This window comes from Myotis yumanensis, unplaced genomic scaffold, assembly GCF_028538775.1.
Source record: "Myotis yumanensis isolate MYYU_CA2020_CCGP unplaced genomic scaffold, mMyoYum1.0.hap1 SCAF_1, whole genome shotgun sequence".
Lineage (NCBI taxonomy): Eukaryota > Metazoa > Chordata > Mammalia > Chiroptera > Vespertilionidae > Myotis > Myotis yumanensis.
In genome coordinates, this window is record NW_027223752.1 from 163,822,312 (window position 1) to 163,843,080 (window position 20,769).

The 20,769-nt window shown below is 41.9% G+C and overlaps 1 protein-coding gene across 1 annotated transcript in view; it reads right to left on the reverse strand.

Annotated features, from left to right (window-relative positions):
• IL2RA (interleukin 2 receptor subunit alpha) overlaps positions 1–20,520 on the reverse strand; it is a 51,707-nt gene extending 31,187 nt beyond the window's left edge. Inside the window, exon 1 of the mRNA XM_070408772.1 lies at positions 20,280–20,520. Within this exon, the coding sequence (XP_070264873.1) occupies positions 20,280–20,343 (64 nt within the window). The 5' untranslated portion in view covers positions 20,344–20,520. The remainder of the gene's footprint in view (positions 1–20,279) is intronic.
• Between the last annotated feature and the right edge of the window lie 249 nt (positions 20,521–20,769).

The following is a 20,769-nucleotide window of genomic DNA, read 5'->3' on the forward strand; positions in this document are numbered from 1 at the left end:
TACTAGTCAGATATTTTGTAGGATGTCCCACTATTGGAATTTGTCTGATGTTCTTGTTATAATTAGCCTGGAATTAGAAAGATAGCTTTCATAAGATTCTCAAAGTAATACATGACCAAAAATTTGTTAAGAAGGGTGCAGTGTAGGAATTTGCCAATGAACTGACCTTGGCTCTTGTCATTCTATTTTTTCTCAGAAGTCTCATCATTTCAGCCCTTTGCATATATTGACTAATTTAATTCTGAAAACTGTACTATGAAGCAAATGTTATAATTATTACTGCCATTTTTCAAATGAGACATTAAAGTGCTGGGAGGTTTGATAAATTGCCTGATGTAATTTCTGGCTTGATCACACAGCTCGAGGACCCACATTAATGGAGCTGGGCATCTCCTCTAGGCTTCAGAGCCCATTTTCTTAGTAATGATGCCATGCTGTCTCTTTCAGATCTGTATCTCTAGCCCTGAGTGCTAGTCTAGACATACTCTGTGCCCTTCTATTTTTCCACTCTTCTTTATAAGATAATACCAACTAAGGGATGCTGAAAATGTATCTCAGGAGAATTAAGTGGAGAAAAATGGATCTCCAGGGACTTAAGTTGAGTGAAAAAAGCCAATTACAAAGTTTTCATATTATATTATTCCATTTATATAACATTCTTAAAATGACAAATTATAGAAATGGATAATAGCTTAGTGGTTGTCAGGGATTAGGAAAGAAGGAGGTAGGTGTCTGTGGCTGCAACAGGGTAGCAAGAGGGATTCTTGTGATGGAAACCGTTGTGTATCTTAACTGTTGTGGTGGTCATGCGAATCTATACATGTGATAAAGTTGCATAGAATTAGACACACACATACACTATTGAGTTCATATAAAATTGGTGCAATCTGAATAAGATTCATAGATTATATCAATGTCAATTTTCTGCTTGTGATATTGTGCTATAGTCATGAAGAATATATTGGATCTCTATAATTTACAACTGCATGTGAATCTACAATTATCTCAAAATTAAAAGTTAAAAACAAATATACACACAACCCTCTGATCCTCTTCTTGGACTTGTTTCTCTTAATGACCCTCATTTCTCTTACTGACCCTCACATTGCCATCATCTGAGTCTCCCAAGCTTGATCCTTCTGCATCCTCTTTAAATTCCACCTCTCCTTTGCCCTCATATCAAATCTCTTCCTATGAGTCATTATTTTTATCTGATCAATACTCTCTTTATAATTGATTTTGAAAGAGAGAGAGAGAGAGAGGAGAGAGAGAGAAAGAGAGAAACATGGATTTGTTGTTCTACTTAATCATGCATTCATTGGTTGCTTCTTGTATGTACCCTGACCAAGTATCGAACCTACAACCTTGGTGTATCAGGACGACACTAACCAACTGAGAAACCTGGCTAGGGACTCTGTGCAGCACCCTTGTTCACATCTCCTCTGAGCTCCACTTTCACCACCTCCTCACTGTTCACCTGCTATAGCATCGTGTCTTATCATTTCTCTCTACCGTTCCTCTCTCCATCCCTCCAATATGTCTTTAAAATATTGTCAAATCAAGCATCCTAAAGCACAGAACTGATTGTACTAGTAGCATAAATAAATGGCCTAGAGGCGAGGTTTCATGTGTTCTTCATCTGTATGACTCAACTCTGGTTATAACAATAACAAGCCTCCCTTCTTTTTCCTTTGATCCAGGAAGTGGGTTTGTCTAACACGGACTGAGTTTTTGTTGGGAGATATTGACTGCATTTTGTTGCTTTACTTTGGCGATTGAGTTTGCCAATCAAAGAGCAGATGGCAGATTCCTGAGAACCATTAACCAGCATGTGACCATAGGAGCTTCTTGGACACTCCAAGTCTTTGCCTTTGGCCCTGCCATTTAGTCCTCTTGGTCTCCTGACATGGTGCCCCCCACCCCCATGGGGAATTCTGCCCCTGTCTATGAGCCAGATAAGGAAAAAGGCTGCTCTTGATTCTACCATGTTTGAAGGGTGAAAAGAAGTTCACCTGACAGGTTCAGCAGAATAGGTCACCCACTTGGCAGAGGGAATGTTATGCTCAGGGGACTGTAAGTAGAATGTTTTGCTGGAGTGTGAATGGCAAAGTTATGAATGACAGAAATATGTCAGTAGAAATAATGTAAGCCAACGGATCTTGAAATCTGTAAAAAGCCCCATAAATCCTGTTTATTGCCTTTATAGCCCTCACGCAGTGCAGCTTTTAGGACAAAGTGATAAAATATGTAAGGTCACTTTGTGAGCTGGAAAAAAATATATTTAAAATGTTAATTATTTACATAATTGTGTCAGAGCAAAGAAATGGAGTTTCTTTTGGATTCATCATCTAAGAACTATTTATGAGAGTTCTATATTAGTCTCCTTCCTCCCATCTATATTCACATGAATAGTTTATAATGGGTTTCAAATCTATTAAAATATGGTCATCCCTGTCCCTGTGGCTCAGTTGGTTGGAGTATCTTCTGGTACACCAAAAGGTTGCAGGTTCAATCCCTGGTCGGGGCATTTACGGGAAGCAATCAATCTATGTTTTTATCTCACATCGACGTCTCTCTGTCTCTCCCTTCCTCTCTCTCTAAAAATCAATACAAACTTATACTCAGGTGAGGATTTAAAAAGGAAAGAAAATTTTTAAATAAATAATAAAATAAAATATGGTCAATTCCCTGATCACTGCCAGCTAGGTCCCCGTAGTTTAGTTTGAATATTTCCAGCCACTTCTGGTTGTTGCTGGCTGCCTGCATCACCTATTATTTATTTAAACTATTTCATCAACACGGGCCCTGGATAAATTATTGGGAGCATTGGCAGTGGTAATACTGTTCATTCATTCGCTCAAACAAATATCCATCTTTGTTCAGCAGGAATGAATGTTGAGGGGAATGTGGCAGAAGCAAAGTTTGACGTCACAAGGATGGGGGCTGGGGCAACCGGGTCAAGGGAAATTACTGTCATTAAGGAAAAGGCACTGTCCTTTCTAGGTGGCTCAGTTGTTTGGATCGCCATCCTGAGCCCCAAAAGATTGTAGGTTCGATTCCCAGTCAGGGCACATACCTAGGTTGTGGGATAAAAAAATGCATCCTCAGGTGAGGATTAAAGAAAAAGAAAAAGCACCTGGTTCCCTGGGGAAATAAGAGGGGAGACTGTGTGCTCTGAGGGAGGAAACTTGGGTGCATTCGGGCACATTCTGCAGTGATTAGCATCTATGATCTCCGTGTTTTCTGACCCACAGTTCCTGAGGCCTGACTGGGCCTACTAGGTCAAATACTCAGAGTTTCCACAGTTGAAGAATGAGTGGCTCATGGGGGAAGACCCTTCTGGAAAACAACCGGCGCCTTCTTCAACACTTGTTACCAAGAATAAAAGGGGGATCAGGGGTGGGAATCCAGTTATTTTCTCTTTACCTTGGAAGGAAAAAAGAAGGCAAGCAACCAAAGATAGTTTTCCCAGCAGCTGAATCTACACCGAAACTGTCATGTTTCGGAATCTTAAACGCTTCTGCCAGAGAAATGTTGAGACTGTTATTCTCTGCCCCTCAAGTCTCCTCAAGCTTCTGTACGTGAAAGGGTTAACCACAAGTTCACCACAGAATGTCAACCTGATGAGACTTAAAGGGTTGTCAGATAAGAAAAACAAGGGGGTAAAAATATACTCTTGTTCTTTCTCTGAAATCTAAAAGCAGTTTTCCTTCAAATCTTTGAAACCTAATTCTTGGGATGGAATAATATTTTTAGTAGAAATATGCTAATTGGATGAATCCCACCCACCATCCTCTACGTCTTCTACTACAAAGAGAGTTTTCTGCGGAATTAGACTGCAGAGTTGAGAAGATTTTCAACTGGATAACAACGGAATTTCCACTGAGACTGTAAAGAATACTAGATAGGTTAAGTATGATGCCAGGTAGAAACTTAAGACCAGAAGAGAAACAAACAAAAGATGGAAAAAGGAAAAAGTCATGTGAAACAACGGAGACTTCAGCAACAGGGTTTCTCCTCAGAACCGTAGCCCAGTCTGGGTGTCAGGCAAGGGCCAGCCACGTCAACACAGGCACTAGTTGTGTCAGCACACCAAATCCACATGTGCAAAACCTGGAATGACCCTGGGTCAAATGTTGCCTTCAGCCACCCTCTCCCGTTATCTCCATACCCATCTCCTGGGAGTGACGCTTGGGCCCCTCACTCTAAGCCACTCTTTGCTCTTAAGAATCACAATTTTAAACAAGACACAAACGTATATTGTTTGGACTAAATATTTGTACCCACCCCCCCAATACCCTACTGTCCAATGTGATGGTATTAGAAGGTGGTGCCTTTACAGTTAGGTGAGGTCATGAGGGTGACGCTCATGAATGGGATTCATGACCTTCTAAGAGGCAGAGAGAGCTGCCTTCCTCTCCCTGCTCTCTGCCATGTGATGACCCAGCAAGGAGGTGGGCATCTGTGACCCTGAAACAGGTTCTCACCAGACCCCCACCATGCTGCCCCTGACCTTGCACTTCCAGTGGGATGATGGGGTGGGAAACACAGGATAGGGAGGAGGTTATGTTACCAAAAATCCTCTCTTATACTCCAGGGTCTGGCCTTAGAAAAGCCAATTTTTTTAAAATATATTTTTTATTGATTTTCTACAGAGAGGAAGGGAGAGGGATAGAGAGTTAGAAACATCGATGAGAGAGAAACATCAATCAGCTGCCTCCTGCACACTCCCTATTGGGTATGTGCCTGCAACCAAGGTACATGCCCTTGACCGGAATCAAACCTGGGACCCTTGAGTCCCCAGGCCGACGCTCTATCCATTGAGCCAAACCAGTTAGGGCTAGAAAAGCCAATTTAACACATTGCGGTCAGATCACAAGAATTCTCATGTTTTTGTTCTAAGGCTTGTGGCCAATCACAAAAATTTTCGGTTTTTTGTTGTCATTTAGAGAGAAATGGTGTAATGGAAAATGCATTCGCTAAAGTTAAAAATTACAAAAGGAATTAAAAGTGATTAGTCTCTTGTTGTTAGTAATAAAAACTGTTTTTTATATCAATTTGATATTTTTAAAGTGCTCAGTAACCATGGATAGTGACGAAGAACATGATAAAATTCTGGGTATATTTGCTGACAATTTATCAGATATTCCAAGTGAAAGTGATGAAAGCTTTGACAGTGGCAGTGATATAGTTATTCCTTCAAAAAGGCGAAAAATAATAATTTCAAGTGATTCTGAACCTGAAAATTTGAACAATTCTACACATGAGTTTGAGTGTAATTTGCATCTTGGTTGCCAAGATAATGATTGGTCAAAAGAGGACTTTCAACCTAATTTGGAAAAATTTGAAGGTAATTTTGGGGTCCCAGTTATACCGTGTGATTCTAAGAACATCATTGAAGTCACCAACTTGATTTTGACGACGATCTGTTTGAACTATTTTGTCATCAATTGAGCATATATTATAACCAAAATTTGGGAAAACACAAAATTTCAATAGCAATAAATTGGTCTCCTGTTACTCCAACAGATATGAAAAATATTTTAGGACTTATAGTGCTAATGGGGCATACTCGAAAGGATACTTGGAAAGAATATTGGTCTACAAATCCAGTTCTAGCTGTTCCAATATTTCCTCAGACGATGAGTCAAAATCATTTTTGAACAAATCTGGATTTATTAGCATTTCAATGACAATGCAAACATGACTAAATCTTTATCCAGGCTATTTAAAATTCATTCTGTACTCGACCACTTTTTTAGTAAATTTCAAACAATCTATAAACCTATGCGAGAATTATCATTAGATGAAGGCATGATTCCCTGAAGGAGACGTCTTATATTTTGAACTTACAATCCAGCTAAAATTATTAAATATGGTTTACTTGTAATAATGGTATGTGAGAGCAAGACTGGGTATATTTGCAATATGGAAATTTACACAGGTGCATGGAAAAAAAACTGAATGATTCTATTGTGTCACTACTTCAGCTGTATCTGGAATTAGGGCATCACATATACCAGGATAACTATTACAATAGCATTTCAATTGCAGAAACTTTATATAAAAGGAAATATCCTACTAAAGTTTGCAAAGTATGCAAAAATAATAGTAAGAGAAGAGAAATGCATTACAGTTGCCAGCTTTGTTTGGTTCTACTTCATATTACACAGTGTTTTACAAAGTATCATACTTTAAAAAGATATTAGCTTGTAAGAACAGGTAATAAATAACTTCAAAATGCAATGGGTATTTAATTTTAAAGCGTGCCTTTAACATTTATGTAAAACGTTTTTTGTACTTGTTCAATAGAAACTTATCTGACCACTGGGTAAAGCTGGCAATAAAACTACTGGCCCGCAATGTGTTAACTTAAAGGCTTTTGTGGAGTTCAGCCTGTGGACTCAAGAGTGGGCTGCTCTCCCTCAGCCAGCACTGAGGGAAACACAGCCTCCCACATTCTCAGTGCTCTGCGCCATTCCCGCCTTACATAAATTCTTAGTTACCCCGTGAAATCATGGTTTCTGGGCCTGCAATGGGCATTAATATTGGGCGTTAAATCCAAGGTGGCTGAATTTTCTAAGGACATGGAAACTCAAGATCTGTTACCCTGATTCACTGGGAATTGCTTTGTGCCAAAAAGTAACAAATGGAACTCATCAAGGATGTGGTCATTATAGCTGTCCCCCTGGGAAGTTAAATGGCATAGTCAGCATGATGTTGAAGAGATGTTACTTTTCACTCCATTATAGGGCAAGTATTTATTAAGCCATAGAATGTCAGGACAGAAAGGGGGCTCCAAGACTCCTCTCTCAATCTGCTTGCTTGCGTAAGAGCATACACTTTGTCCAAGGTATCTCAGAGTAACTGCACGCCAGAGCTATTCTAGGCACTTCACACACATTGACTCCCCTGTTACTCTCAGTCACCTATGAAATAGGCTATTATAAATAGTAATGCTAAATGATACAATATTATATTATTAAAATAGAATTAAGTATATGGTAAATAATATACAAAATACTATAGTTTAATTAACATAATTATCAGTAAGAATCATTGAATAATTAGTTAATTATTAGATGAGTAGTTCTTATCATCTGCATTTTATAGGTGGTGGAAGTGAGGCACCGATAGGTTCAGTGAATGACCTTCCCAGAGCCACATAGCCTGTCGGTTGCAAAGGCAATATTTGGACCCAGCAGCCTAACAGCTGTATCGTTCAGACCTTTCCTCCCTTTTGTGCCTTGGCTGCATCTGTTCCTGTGGTCACTGCAGCCTATGACCTCCCATTGCCCTTGTCCTGCATCTGTCCTGCATTGTGGGGATGCTGTCGTGGGTCTTCTCAGTGGGGGTGAGGAGAGTGATCATGGAGAGAGGTTGCTAATGTTCAGAGATTGTAAGGGCTGGAGTCTCCAGAGATTGGGGCTTGATTGGGCACATGGGACCAGTGAAAGGAAAGAAACAAGGAATTTTCCCAGATTTCCAGGACAGCTGGGTAGATAATGGTGTTGCCATTGAAGCAGAAAATGGGGGAGAAAGAGCCTGGGGGAGCAATTCTGGATGTATTCAGTGTGAGAAGCCTGAGAGATAGCCATGTGGAAAGGTCCTCTGGGCCTTTGGTCATGCAGATTAGAAATCCAGCAAGTTATGTTTATTGAGCACCTTCTACATCCTGTTTATTTTAGGCAGCCTGTCTTATATAGCCAGTGGGCTGAAGGTTGAGGGGTGTTGTTCCCATTTGATACCCACAGCAACTGAAGCCCCTGGAGGTTCAAGAAACCTGCCTACCATCCACTCTCACCTCAGCTAGCAGCCTAACTCAGCGTCTTTGGGGTCTACCACTCCCTGACTCCCATCCCATCTGCTGCTAATCATTCACAATGAAGACAGGTGCCAACTCTCCAGATCATGTCCCCCCCTTGCCTAAGACTGCTCTGCGGTGTTCTGTTCCTCTCAGGACATAGTGCTTACCCCTGTACTTGGCAAGGCTTTGTGATATAGCTCACACCCAGCTTCAAAAGCCCCCGCCTCTGCTGTGTACCTGAATGCTCCGGCCTCGAACTATGTGCCACGCTCGGAACTCACTGTGTCTTTTGTCTTTGGCCTTCCTCGCTCATGCTGGACTTAAAACTTAGTTTCTCCCTTCTTGACTCTTGCCTCTCCTGCAGGTCTCCCTCGTTGTCGTTTTTCTCTAGGAAGCCTTCTGGGCCCTCCCCAGCCTTGGTTTTGTGGGATTCCTCTGCCCTCGCAGGCTACCCTGCCATTTCTTCAGACTGTGCTTACCGCACTGTGTCCATCAGATCCCATCACCTTGCTAGTGCCTGCAGAGAATGGCACTCAATGCCTGGTTTAAAGGAAACTAGAGTCATGCAAGTCCAAGTTAGGATCTGAATTCAAGCCTATAGATTCCCTAATGAGCCCTTTCTGCTCTCCCAAGGTATTTTCCAGTTGGTCAGAATCCCAAGAAGGCAGCTGAGATGTGGAAGATGATTCCAGTAAGGAGGATGGGGCGCTGGAAATAAGGCTTCCCTAGGAGCCAAGCTTTGAAATCACAGGTGAAGAATAGGAGGAGAGCTGCTGGCAGGGGTGCATGGAGCTGGGGTGCCCTCTGCAGAGGACATGTGGACATCCAGGTAAGAATATTAGATGCCAGGCCGAGTAGATGTGTCCTATAGGCAGTGGGAAATGATTTGAGCTCTTTGATCGGGGAAAAGTCATCATGAAATTTGCTTTCAGAGGAGATTAACTTGGGGATAAATCAAAGAATGACTTCAAATGAGAGATGGGAGGCTGGCTTGCATACAAGCCATGGGACAGTTGCTTTCCTTGTACAAGGACGGAGCAGATAGCCCACTTCTGCTATTTTGGGCCTCACAACCTATTTCCTCACCTGTAACATGGGGGTGATAATAATGGTACCTGTCTCATAGGGTTGTTCTGAGGATTCTGCGAGATAAAACATGAAAAGTGTTCAGCTTGAGGCATGGCTGGCCCACAGAAAGGCTTCAGAGCCGCAATTACTACCACATGAAGAGGCGGAATGGAGGGTGCTCAGGGGGCCCGGCCTGCTCTGGGTCAAAGTTCCTCCTGCCCCAGCCTATGGCAAACCCAAACCAGAGGAGGGAAACTCAAGACTCACTGGGAGAGGGAAAGTGAAATTCATGGCCCAATGAATGAAATGCAGTGAAAGCCAAAAGTGAAATAAATGAAAAAATGTTTGAATACCGAGAGCTGAAATGCTAACCCTTTGCGGTCTCCGTGCTCTCTTGGGTGTTAGCAGGATGTCTGAAGAAATTGCCCTTTTATTTTAAATGGTTTTGGGGCGGGGGGGGGGGGGGGGGGGGTGTTTGTAGTTGCTTGTTTTGCTTTCCACTTAAAATAAGGAGTTTTCTTTTTTCAAAGATACTTTTATTCTAAATCAGGCTCTGAACAGAGGTGTCACTACCACAGGGGCCGGAAACAGATACCACACAGATGCTCAGTTGGGTTTGAAGGCTGTGCCCGGTCTCATCAGTCGGGGAAGCCGAGACAGCCTTGGCCACAGTCAGGAAAGGTGTCAGATGAGCAACCTCTTGTAAAGTCATCACCCCCAAAACTCCCGGGAAACTCACAGCGCTCTGAGACAGGAAGAAGCTGACGTCAACTTGTGTTTTGGGGACTTCAAACAAAACTCTTAGAAATGATTCTTTGCCCTTTACTTGGTATCATGATAACTGATCTTTCAATGAGGATACGGGCCAATTTGCTCTACAGGGCTCATTTCATGAAATAAAAAAACCCACCACTGTTGCTTTGCTTTTAAGTACACAATAACATAAATCAAACCTGTTAGGTTTCCTCCCGTCCTCCCTGGGTGTTTAGGGTGGTGGACGGGTTCATGCCCCACTGGGGAGGCAGCACTTGGTCAGCACCATCAATAAATGGGGCTTCTGCACCACTTGGGGGCCTCAGGGAAAATCAAACAATGGGATCTTAAAGAGCTGTAAATACTCCCAGTTGAAATATTTCCATTTTCCTGTAAAGCAATTTCTTGAGAAAAAGATAGTTTCTGCACATCCTCTCTCTGTTATTCCAAATTCAAAATTAGTGTTTGATCTTAGTCATTAATAATGACCAAACAATGCTCTCAGCTTCCTTTTTTTTTTTTTTGTCCCAAATGTTAGTGTAAACTTGAGGCAGTTATTGACTTAAGATGTTGGGACTTGCAGTAAGAATGACCATCTATCTATCTGTGTGTTCCATCACTCTTTCTTTATTTACTCTTGTACCTTAAATCTTGGGTTGTAATTATCTGTGCCATGTATTTCTCCCCTGATGCCTGGTGAGCTCCTGGAGACTAAGGACTGGGTTACATTCATCTCCTACTTTGTATTTGGCACATAGTAGTTGCTTAATACATACTTGCTGAATGAATGAATAAACAAAGGAATGAGCAAATGACTACAAGGTCTGCCACAGGCAAGATTGTCCCCAGCTGCCCTATGGCTTCCCTCTTCCACTTGTCCCACCATCCCTGTCTGTCGGCTCTACCTTGGCAGCAATGTTTTCACTCTGAAAAACCATCACAGCAGAGAAATCTCCCACCATGTTGCCTTAGAGGCACCCACCTATCCTGCCTTTGTTTTTATTGCTGAGAGTACAGAAAGCAGTGAGCCTGCTGAAGGAGGTATCTATTTTGGTCCCAAACAGAAAAGAGTGGGTGATTCCGTGGGCAGAGATGGCAATTCCTGAACATGGTGTGGTTGACTCATGCTCGGAGGTGCTCAGAATTTCCTCTGTTTTGTGGGCGTTTGGGGCAGACGTGGCCCGACTGAAGTTTCTTTGAAGCACCGTCAAATGCAAGGAAGACAACTCCAACTTCTCTTTTGAGGGTAGAAGGAGCACTGAAGGGGAACAGCAAGATTCAGAGAATTTAAGACTCAAGGGACTTGATGGGCCTTAAGAGACCATCCCTCTCGTACATTAAGGGACAGCTCCCCGTGGCATCAGGGTTTGGTTCCTGTAGGCACAGGCACATTAATGCACAGCCACAGAAGCAGTGGGACATACCCCAGGACATATTTACTTCAACTTTTGAAAGAGTGAAAATGAACTTCTTGTTAACACAGCACATATATCTTTGACCCTTAGCAGCAGTTTAGAACAGTGATGGCGAACCTTTTGAGCTCGGCGTGTCAGCATTTTGAAAAACCCTAACTTAACTCTGGTGCCGTGTCACATATAGAAATGTTTTGATATTTGCAACCATAGTAAAACAAAGACTTATATTTTTGATATTTATTTTATATATTTAAATGCCATTTAACAAAGAAAAATCAACCAAAAAAATGAGTTCACGTGTCACCTCTGACACGCGTGTCATAGGTTCACCATCACTGGTTTAGAAGAACAGTAAAGTACGCAGGCTCTGGGGTGAGACTGCCTGGCTCACAGCCTAATTGTGTGACATTGCACCACATATTTAACCTCCATAAGCCTCAGTTTTCCAGGTGTAAAATGGGAATAACAATATGGCCTGCCTTATTTTGAGGATTAGCTGAAGTAATACTATGTTTTCACACTATACCTGAAAGATAGCCTATAGAATATGAATAGTTGCTCTTGTTGTTATCATTACAGTTTAAAATATTTATTGGAACAGGCTGAGAGCAAATAAGCCTGAAAGGAGAAACTGCGTGTTGGTATTAGTATTTGTGCACAGCCTGCCGTAACCAGCCATCTGTTTTCCAGTTCACAGCTTCGCTCATCAGCTCACCCTTCTTTGTCACCACAGGCGATCAGGGCCTACTGGAAACTAGTCAACTTTCCATGCTCTTTAGTGTAAAGGAACCAATTGCCTTCTTTGAACTTCCTTTTAATCTTTAGAAACATGGTGATTTTTCTTTTCTTTCTTTCTTTTTTTTTTTTTTTTTTTGAGGAAAAAGTACTCAACTGCTCCTAGTCTGACACCAGCCTATTCTTTCACTGCATTTGGAATAAGGAGTGTGGGGACTCCTGGGCAAGGGAGAAAGCAGCCCAGAAAGCATGTCTGGCTAATCTGACCCTCTCCTTCCACCATCTGGTGGGCCTGCCCAGAGGCACAGACTTCTGACCAGCACCTTACTCCTTCCCTTCATCTTTCTCCCAGCCTGGTGACCCCCACCTATGACACCCACACTGTGGTGCCCTAGTTTCCTCTTGTAGGCAGGATTCCTGTCACTGGGCTGCAGGCAGAGTTGCTGATCAAAAGCCCCATGAACTGGGTGGTGGGGTGTAGGTGTGAGCTGTCAGGATACTCTAGCCACCAGCATGCAGTTAGCTGGGCTGGGTCAGGGACAACATTTGGATGTGGGGAAATAAGACCCTGGGCTTCTTAACTATTAACCAAGGTGTCATGTAGCCTTGGTGATGCTGATCCAGGGATCTATTGTGTGAATGAAGTCTACCAGGTCCCAGTGATGTGTGTAGATGGAGGATTAAAGTGAGATACTTTTTGTATGAGCAAAAGTTTTTTCTTTAAATCAGAGAATCACTAGCCATTTAGCCTCATTTTGCTCAGCACGTGCACACGTGCACACACACACACAAATGCTTACATATATGTGTATATATGTATATATGTGTGTGTGTATACATATATACACATATATGTATATATATATACATATATATAGCATAATATGCTAATTAGACTGGACATCCTTCTGGATGGCCTTCTGGACAAAGCCGGCGCTGTGAGGGAAGCCCGGGTCCCAGATGCCAAAGGGAAGCCAGTGCCAGCAGCCAGGGGAAGGAAGGCCTACTCTTGCATGAATTTCGTGCATCAGGCCTCTAATATATATATATATGTAAAATGTTTTTATTGCCTTAGTAAAATCTTGTTTTCAGTTTGTTGCTCATAGAGCATGATACATGTATACAACTTTAGCAAAATTATTGAAAACACCACCCTGCAACCCATCTTCTGATATTCACAGGCACAAATTCAGAGCCAATAAGTCCCATCTCCTCCAAGAAGCCTTCCCTAAGCATATTGCCCACCTATTCTGATCGCTATGGAATGTGTCAGTTTTGCCACATACTACTTTGCAATATTTGATCTTGAATCTTTCCCAGATTGGTTTGCCCATTTTAGCTGCAAGTTCTGTGTGGATAGACACAACTTGTATTTCTTCTCTAACACAAAAGCCTTGCTACTCAAAATAGGGTCCATGCACATCATGTAAGAGCCTGTTTGAACCAGGATCTCAGCCCCTGTCCTGGACATCCTGAATCAGATTCTGCTGCCTAACAATATCCACAGGTGATCTGTAAATACATTAAAGTTGGGAAAGTACTGTACTAGGGCACTCTTTCTCAGTGAATAGAAATGAAATCATAGAATCAGACTAAAATGGGAATCATTATTTTGGAGATTTCAATCCTGACTGCATCTTGAATCCTTCGAGGAACTTTTAAAAAGTTATTTTTATGTCCAATTCTCATCCCCAGAGAATCTGAACTAATTGGTCTTAATTATTCTTGGGGCCAAGGGTTGGTCATTACTTGTTAAAACATCCCAGATGCATAATTAATGTATGGTTGGTGTTGGTAACAACTACTCTAAATGCTTTCCCTGGTGTTTCCTTATTGAAGGCAGCAAGTCCCAGAGTAACCTTAAAACAAGTCAAATAGCCAAAAACTATCTGAGTAATCTTAGAGTGGAAAATACCTAAAATATCTAGAAATAATTATATTACTCTTTTCCCCTAAATGGGTGATTTATTTGAAAGCCTTGTGGGGGGATTCAGTGATGGGCTGTTGACTCATTGGCAAACACTGTTGGCTTCCCTTGTCAGTCAAGGGAAGAAAATTGCTCAGCAGGTGTTTCATCCCCATTGTTCAGCCAAAAGCAGTTTGAGGGCAAGGACTGTCACATTTTTCATCTCAGTAATCCTGCCAGATGGATTTGTCATTGAGAGTCTGTGTAGAGACATGCAGGGAATATTGGACTGAAATTTAAGAGGTCTAGATTCTAGTCCTGGCTTTGCCACTTTTCTTGCTTGCCTTGTGTCATTGGTTTGTCCTGGGCACCCTTTACCTGCTGTCTTATCTAGGCTCCCAGACCTCTTAGGTTGCCCTTGCCAATTATAGTTCCCTTTCCAGGGAGGTTAACTTCCTGTATCTCATTCTCTCTGTTCAAGACAATGGGTGTTAAGATATCAAATAATGTAATCAGATGTCTTACCTGGGGACCCTGATTTATAGGGAGGCTTTAATCCCCAAGAATTATGCATTTGCACTTTATTTTTCTAAGAAGGCAGTTGATAGACCTCATCAGATTTTCTTAAGGATTTACCAACTTACCACTCAAAAAATAAATTAATTAAGAACCAAAAGCTAGATGGATTGTTGCTATCACATTGTTTTTCTTGTTGAGAAATGCAGGCTGTGTACATAGGAGTGATATATGAGGTTCATCTTTATGTAATGAGGCTTGCTGGGCCTTCTTCTCCCCCTCCGCTCCCCGTTTTTGATGGTACCTGGGGCAGCAGATGACTTTACCTAACCAGAACTTCCTGAAGAAATCATCAGGAAGGGTCACCAAAGAGTTTGGCAGGAGATAAGGGAGCTCTTTAAGGGTCTCTAATCTTTCCTTACCTGATAGCTGCCTAGACAAAGAATTGAACAAAAGCAAGAGCGTCTCAGGAAGTGTAGAGACCCCCAGTGACAGAGGGGCCTCAGACAGGCCATAGATTGATGCCAGGGGGGATACACATTGTCAGTCCAGAGGGAAGAAACCCTAGGTTCTAAATCCAAAGGGATCCGAGCCTATCACTTCCGCTTTCTGCCTCCAGAGGAAGGGAGCCTATGCCTTTGTGGAGAGGGCAGGAGTGGAGGAGCTCCTTATTCGGGGTGTTTGGCTATTGGAAGTTCACCAAATACAGGGGCAAAAGTAAGTTTACAGTTGGGAGTACACAAAACAGTTTATTATTGTATTATTATTTATTAATTATGGAATTTTCCATATCAACAACTGTAAATCTACTTTTGTCCAACCCTGTACAGATAAACTCATGGTTCACATTTTACCTTTTTAGTGGCTCCCCTCACCCAGCCTCAGTCACCTTCCCACTCAAATTCTCCTTCCTTTTATGTTTCTCACTGCCACCCAAAGTTTGGAGTAGGGGAGCACACAGTGGATTAAAACCAAGAATCCACACTTATATGTTATCTGGATTCTTTTGGATTTGAAAAGGTTGAAAATCACATATCCCTAATTTCATTTTCTCGGAGGGGAAGTAAAAAGTGCAGGTGGGCTGGCTGGCGTGGTTCAGCATCAATCCATGAACCAGGAGATCACAGTTTGATTCCCAGTCAGGGCACATGCCCGGGTTTCGGGCTCAATCTCCAGTGTGAGGTGTGCAGGAGGTAGCCGATCAATGATTCTCTCTTATCATTGATGTTTCTATATCTTTCTCCCTCTCCTTTCCTCTCTGAAATCTTCAAAGATATATATGTTTTTTAAAATAAATACAGGTTGGAAGGAGGCAGAGGAGAACCAGAATGAAGAGGTAGGAAGGAGCCCAGAACGTCACCCGTCCACCTTCCTGGCCGGCATGCACCCCTCCATGGCATCCCACAGGAGTGGCCAAGCTTCTATTTGAACATTTTCAGGGTGAAGGGCTTATAACTTTTTGAAGCAATCCATTGAATTGAGATACTCTTTCCTTTTCTCACAGGGAATGGCCTGGGATAAAGAGAAGAGAAATCGGTTCCCACTCATCTAAGATCTCTCCTGTGAGGAACGAGGAAATGGTTTCAGGCAAAAATTCCTTAAAGAAGCAAACCAGCAGCTGAAGGCCAACAGTGAGTGGTGTTTTTGCCTCGCCTCTTACAACTGCAACAATTGCCAAGGCACTGGGTCATGCTTGAGAGCAGCGGAGGGAGTTGGAAATAACCTGCCATGAGATGTCAGCTTTGGTACTTTGACACTGAAAGGTCGCTAGGCCCAGATCCTGTTGTGTATGTCTTCATTTGGGGGAAACGTTTTTGTCCCAAAGAACCCCAGCTTGAAAATGCCTTTCAAGCAGAGCTTATTCTCCCGCATCCTGCCCCCCATCAGAATTCTTTACATAGACTGGAAGGGGGCCTTGAAATCATCTCTATCAACCCTCTCATTTTACAGAGAGGAACTGAGGTCCAGGGAAGTATACAAATTTGTCAAAAATCACATCCTTCACATGCCTTCTCTTTAGTCCTCCAACAATGTTTGTGAGGAAGTGCTTTGGCCCTCTATCAGCTCCCTGCAAAGTTCAGTTTCCCTCTAATCCTTCTATCCACTGACCTCCGGTGACATGCCCCACTCCCTAAGGGAGCTCTGTTTGCAAGGTTTCTGCCAGTACAGCTCATTGAGCAATGAGAGATACAGGGAAATAACTCCAGTGGCCACCATGTTGAGGGATAGCCTGACTTAAGGGTCACTCTAGCTATTATAGGAATGACTTCAACAAGAAATTACACAGAAGTACTCAGCATACTCAAGGATTTAGCCAAAAAAGTTTTAAGAATACTTTTCTTTGAGATGAGGGGGGTCAAGTGGTGGGGCTATAGAGCTCACCCACAGTTCTTTGCTGGCATCTCTAACTGTCCATTTGTGAAGTCAATTCTTTTGTGCCTCATTTTTCTTAAATCTAAAATGGAGCATATGTACATGTGTATACAGCACTGCTTATGTAAGACACACTTTTTTGTTGTTGTTGTTGTTAAATCTCACCTGAGGATATTTTTCCATTGATTTTTAGAAAGTGGAAGAGACAGAGAGAGAAACATCAATGTGAGAGAGACACATCAATGGGTTGCCTCCCACACACATCCCGACCAGGGCCAGGGATCGAGCTTGCGCAACCAAGGTGCGTGCCTTTGACTGGAATTGAACCCAGGATCCTGCAGTCCACGGGCTGATGCTCTATCCACTGAGCCAAACCAGTTAGGGCAAGACAGACTATTTTTTAAAAAGTAGAAACTATTTTATGAGATACTTCCTATGCTTACCAAAACCCTGTCTCACCAAAGTATATCTTTTTTTAAATGATTTTTTATTTATTGATTTTAGAAAGAGAGAAAAAATATCAGTTTGTAATTCACTTTTTTATGCATTCATTGGTTGATTCTTGTATGTGCCCCAAAACTTTGGTGTATACAGATGATGCTCTAACCCAGTGATCGGCAAACTGTGGCTCAAGAGCCACGTGCGGCTCTTTGGCCCCTTGAGTGTGGCTCTTCCACAAAATACCGATTTCTGCGCATGGGCCACAAAGTTTCAATCGCACTGTAGGTGCACTCCCACACGTGGTATTTTGTGGAAGAGCCACACTCAAGGGGCCAAAAAGCCGCATGTGGCTCGCGAGCCGCAGTTTGCCGACCACTGTTCTAACCAATTGAGCTACACAGCCAGGGCCAAAGGTATACCTTGAAGATGAGCAAGGTAATAGTGGTAATAACATTTTAGGATATAGAGAAATTGAATGATTAGGTGTGAAGAGTTAAATATTTTTTGTTTTAATGACAAATGTGAAGATGGGAAATTCCAGTGTGGGCAGTAATCTTTACAAGAAGGGATAATTAGAAATATCATCTTAATGGGTTTCCGCACTTTTTTGTCTTTTTTTATTTTTTAGTCTAAGGGATGAAGATTTGTTCACAGAATTCCTAGAATGAAAGAAAGATGATCAAGGCATAGATAAACTCTCAGAATTTCCACAATTCTGAGAAAAGTGCCTCAATAATGTGCCATGGTAACATCAGGAGAATTTTCTTTTAACCACATCCCAGGACCCAGTAATATAGAGACTAAAAACATTCAAGTTGATTAATTGTAACACATCACAATTTTTAAATGGTGGCTTTGGAAACTTTCAGAATGAAAATCTGCCTTATGAATCAGCTAGAAATTGCATCTGTTGACAGTCTGTTTGATTTCAATTGAGACCTCTCACTCCTGACAAATAAAAAAACTTAAGACTGGGTTCTTGGAGGAAAAAGTCTGAGATGAGATTATTTGTTACCCAACCCATTTCATTCTCTTTCACCACCGAGTCCTCATTTGCCTCTGGATTGGACTATCCAGAGCCTCATGAACTGCCTCTGTGCACCTAATGTCTCTCCACCCTATGCCAGAGACCTCTCCACAGAGCTCTGACCCTGTCTCAAGGGAACAGAACAGACAGAGCACAAGGAAGAGAGACCTGGGTTTGAGCCCCAGCTCTGTTACTGCCTGTGAGACTTCTGAATTTTGGGTTCTTCTTCATCTAGTGGGTCTGTGACACCCACATTGCAAAGTCATTATAAAGATTAAAATAAGATATATACCGCCCTAACCAGTTTGGCTCAATGGATAGAGCGTCAGCCTGCGGACTCAAGGGTCCCAGGTTCGATTCCAGTCAAGGGCATGTACCTTGGTTGCGGGCACATCCCCAGTAGGAAGTGTGCAGGAGGCAGCTGATTTGTTTCTTTCTCATCGATGTTTCTAACTTTCTATCCTTTTCCCTTCCTCTCTGTAAAAAATCAATAAAATATATTTTTTAAAAATAAGATATATACCGGTACATAGAAGGCACTCTATAGATGATAACTTTTCTTTCTAGTAGTCTTTTCTTGACTACCAAATGGAGTTAAAATTTTTTAACTTGTTATCTAAGGCCTTGGATCATTCATTTGACCTCATCCTACCATTCCAATCTTAATTCCCAATATCCTCACATCTCCATGCAATGCCAGGGGTTGCAGCAGACCACTTGTGGTTCCCTAATGCTCTTCTGTGTCTTTGCTCATATGGTCCTCTCTATCTGGAATCTCTACTTATGGAAATTTACTAGTCCATCAGGGCTCTTCTTGCATGCCTCCTTCACGAAGCCTTCTCTAATAGCTCCCATAGATCTTATCACATTCCAACTTTATTACTGCATTACTTTTATTATGTCTATGCCTTTTTTCCTCTTACTAGGTTATAAATCTCTTAAGGATAGAGACTGTCTGGTTTATTTTTATATTTCCTACAGTGCTGAAAATAGGAATAAGAGATATTGGATAGATTTTTGGAGAACTGAGTGAATGAAAGAGTCCTCATAATACTTCCACTTGCCCCACTGCCACCAAGACTATTCCTCAGATAAATCACCATTTGCTAGCAATAACACAAGTTTACTTGAAACTTGTTTCCCAGAAATAGGACATGTATAGTTTTAAAGACTTCTCTGTTCTGGCTTGAACTGACCTCCCACTTTGCAAAGACCCTGCTGAGACAGAAATCACATTATAAGCATTTCTAAAATCATGCCCACTTTAGCTCCAAAGTGAAGAAGTACCTACACCTGGGTCAGTTCACAGCCCAATATAACTTGGCCGCTTCCCCCAAACAAGCAAAAAGACTATATGCATCATTGTGTTTCATTTCTTAGCACATCTTTCTGGGACCAGTTAGCATTGTTATATATCTAGACATTAAGGATATGAAATTATAGACTTTGCCACCTTATCTGTCTTCCTGAGTAACCAAGAGAAGTTATGAGAAAATTCACACTCAGGTAGGAAGGATGGTTTTGAGGTAGAAGTTGGTAGTTATTTCTTAAAAAAAAAAAATCCAAAAAACGTTGACAAACCCCATGTGAAAGGATGAATGAAATTCAAAACTTGCATATACATATATATATATCCTATACACATACATATAGTACATGCATATACACACATAAGAACACAAGAGAAAGTAGTGTTCTGAAAGTGAGCACACTTATATTTCCAAAATGTCTATAAAGTTGCACATATAAGAAGCTTCCTAGGTATGATTTCCTGAGGCAGTAGAGAACCAAGTATACATCCTTGAAGCCAAACTATTCTGAGATCTTAAGTTATCCCAATATTTCCTATATGAGTTACTGACATCCAGGCACATTTACCTGCTCTTAGAGAGATTTCTAGCATATTTTTAGCCATATCTTAATAGCTGGTGGGTGCAGCAGAAAACTAAATCCATTGGGAAATAAAAGAAAATTTCTTTTCAATTATCAGACCACTCTATTCATTCCAAAATTAACTGGGTAATGACAGGAGAGCCCATCATTCCTAGCTCTTTATATAGATCAGGAACAATTGGGGCATAAAATGGGTCTTCACAGCATTGTGAAGAATGGGTAGAGCCCAGGATTCAACCTCCTTCTCTGTACCTTCTACTTAGGTGCTCTCTGTGAATCTGTGGCTGGGGAGAGGTAACATCCAATAGCCTTTCCAAGTTCCTGAGGGCAACTGTAACCCCTTACCTGTCACGCAGTCAGTTACCATGATGAATGTGAAGAATCTCCACATCAGTAAGCTTGACTTCATCTTGGCACCTGGACAGACTGCCTACTTAGGGACAGTGAAGAGATCTTTCTCTGCAGAATTCTGGGTTTCCGGTCAGCCTCTTGTTAGCATCGTGCTGGGAGGATGGAAGATGAAAGGATCAATCCATTAGGGTTGTCATCCTTGCTGGTCCATCCAGTCTCTGTGACAGTGAGGAGTGGCTCTCTATAAGCGTTTAGGCTGATTTGTTCAGCCAGGAAATCGTGCCTGACATTCTCTTCTCTAGTCTCAGATAGGAAGTGGTTTTAACCAGGTGTTTTCAAGTTCAATTGCTGGGAGGTGTGGGCTGAGGTTGGTGAGAAGGATTGAGTCTTCTTCAGCTTCACCCAGAACAGGAAAGGGAGATTCCCCTGCCGTTAAAGGAAGGTGAGCAAGCACTTCTTGGCAGTGGTCTCATCTAGCACTTCA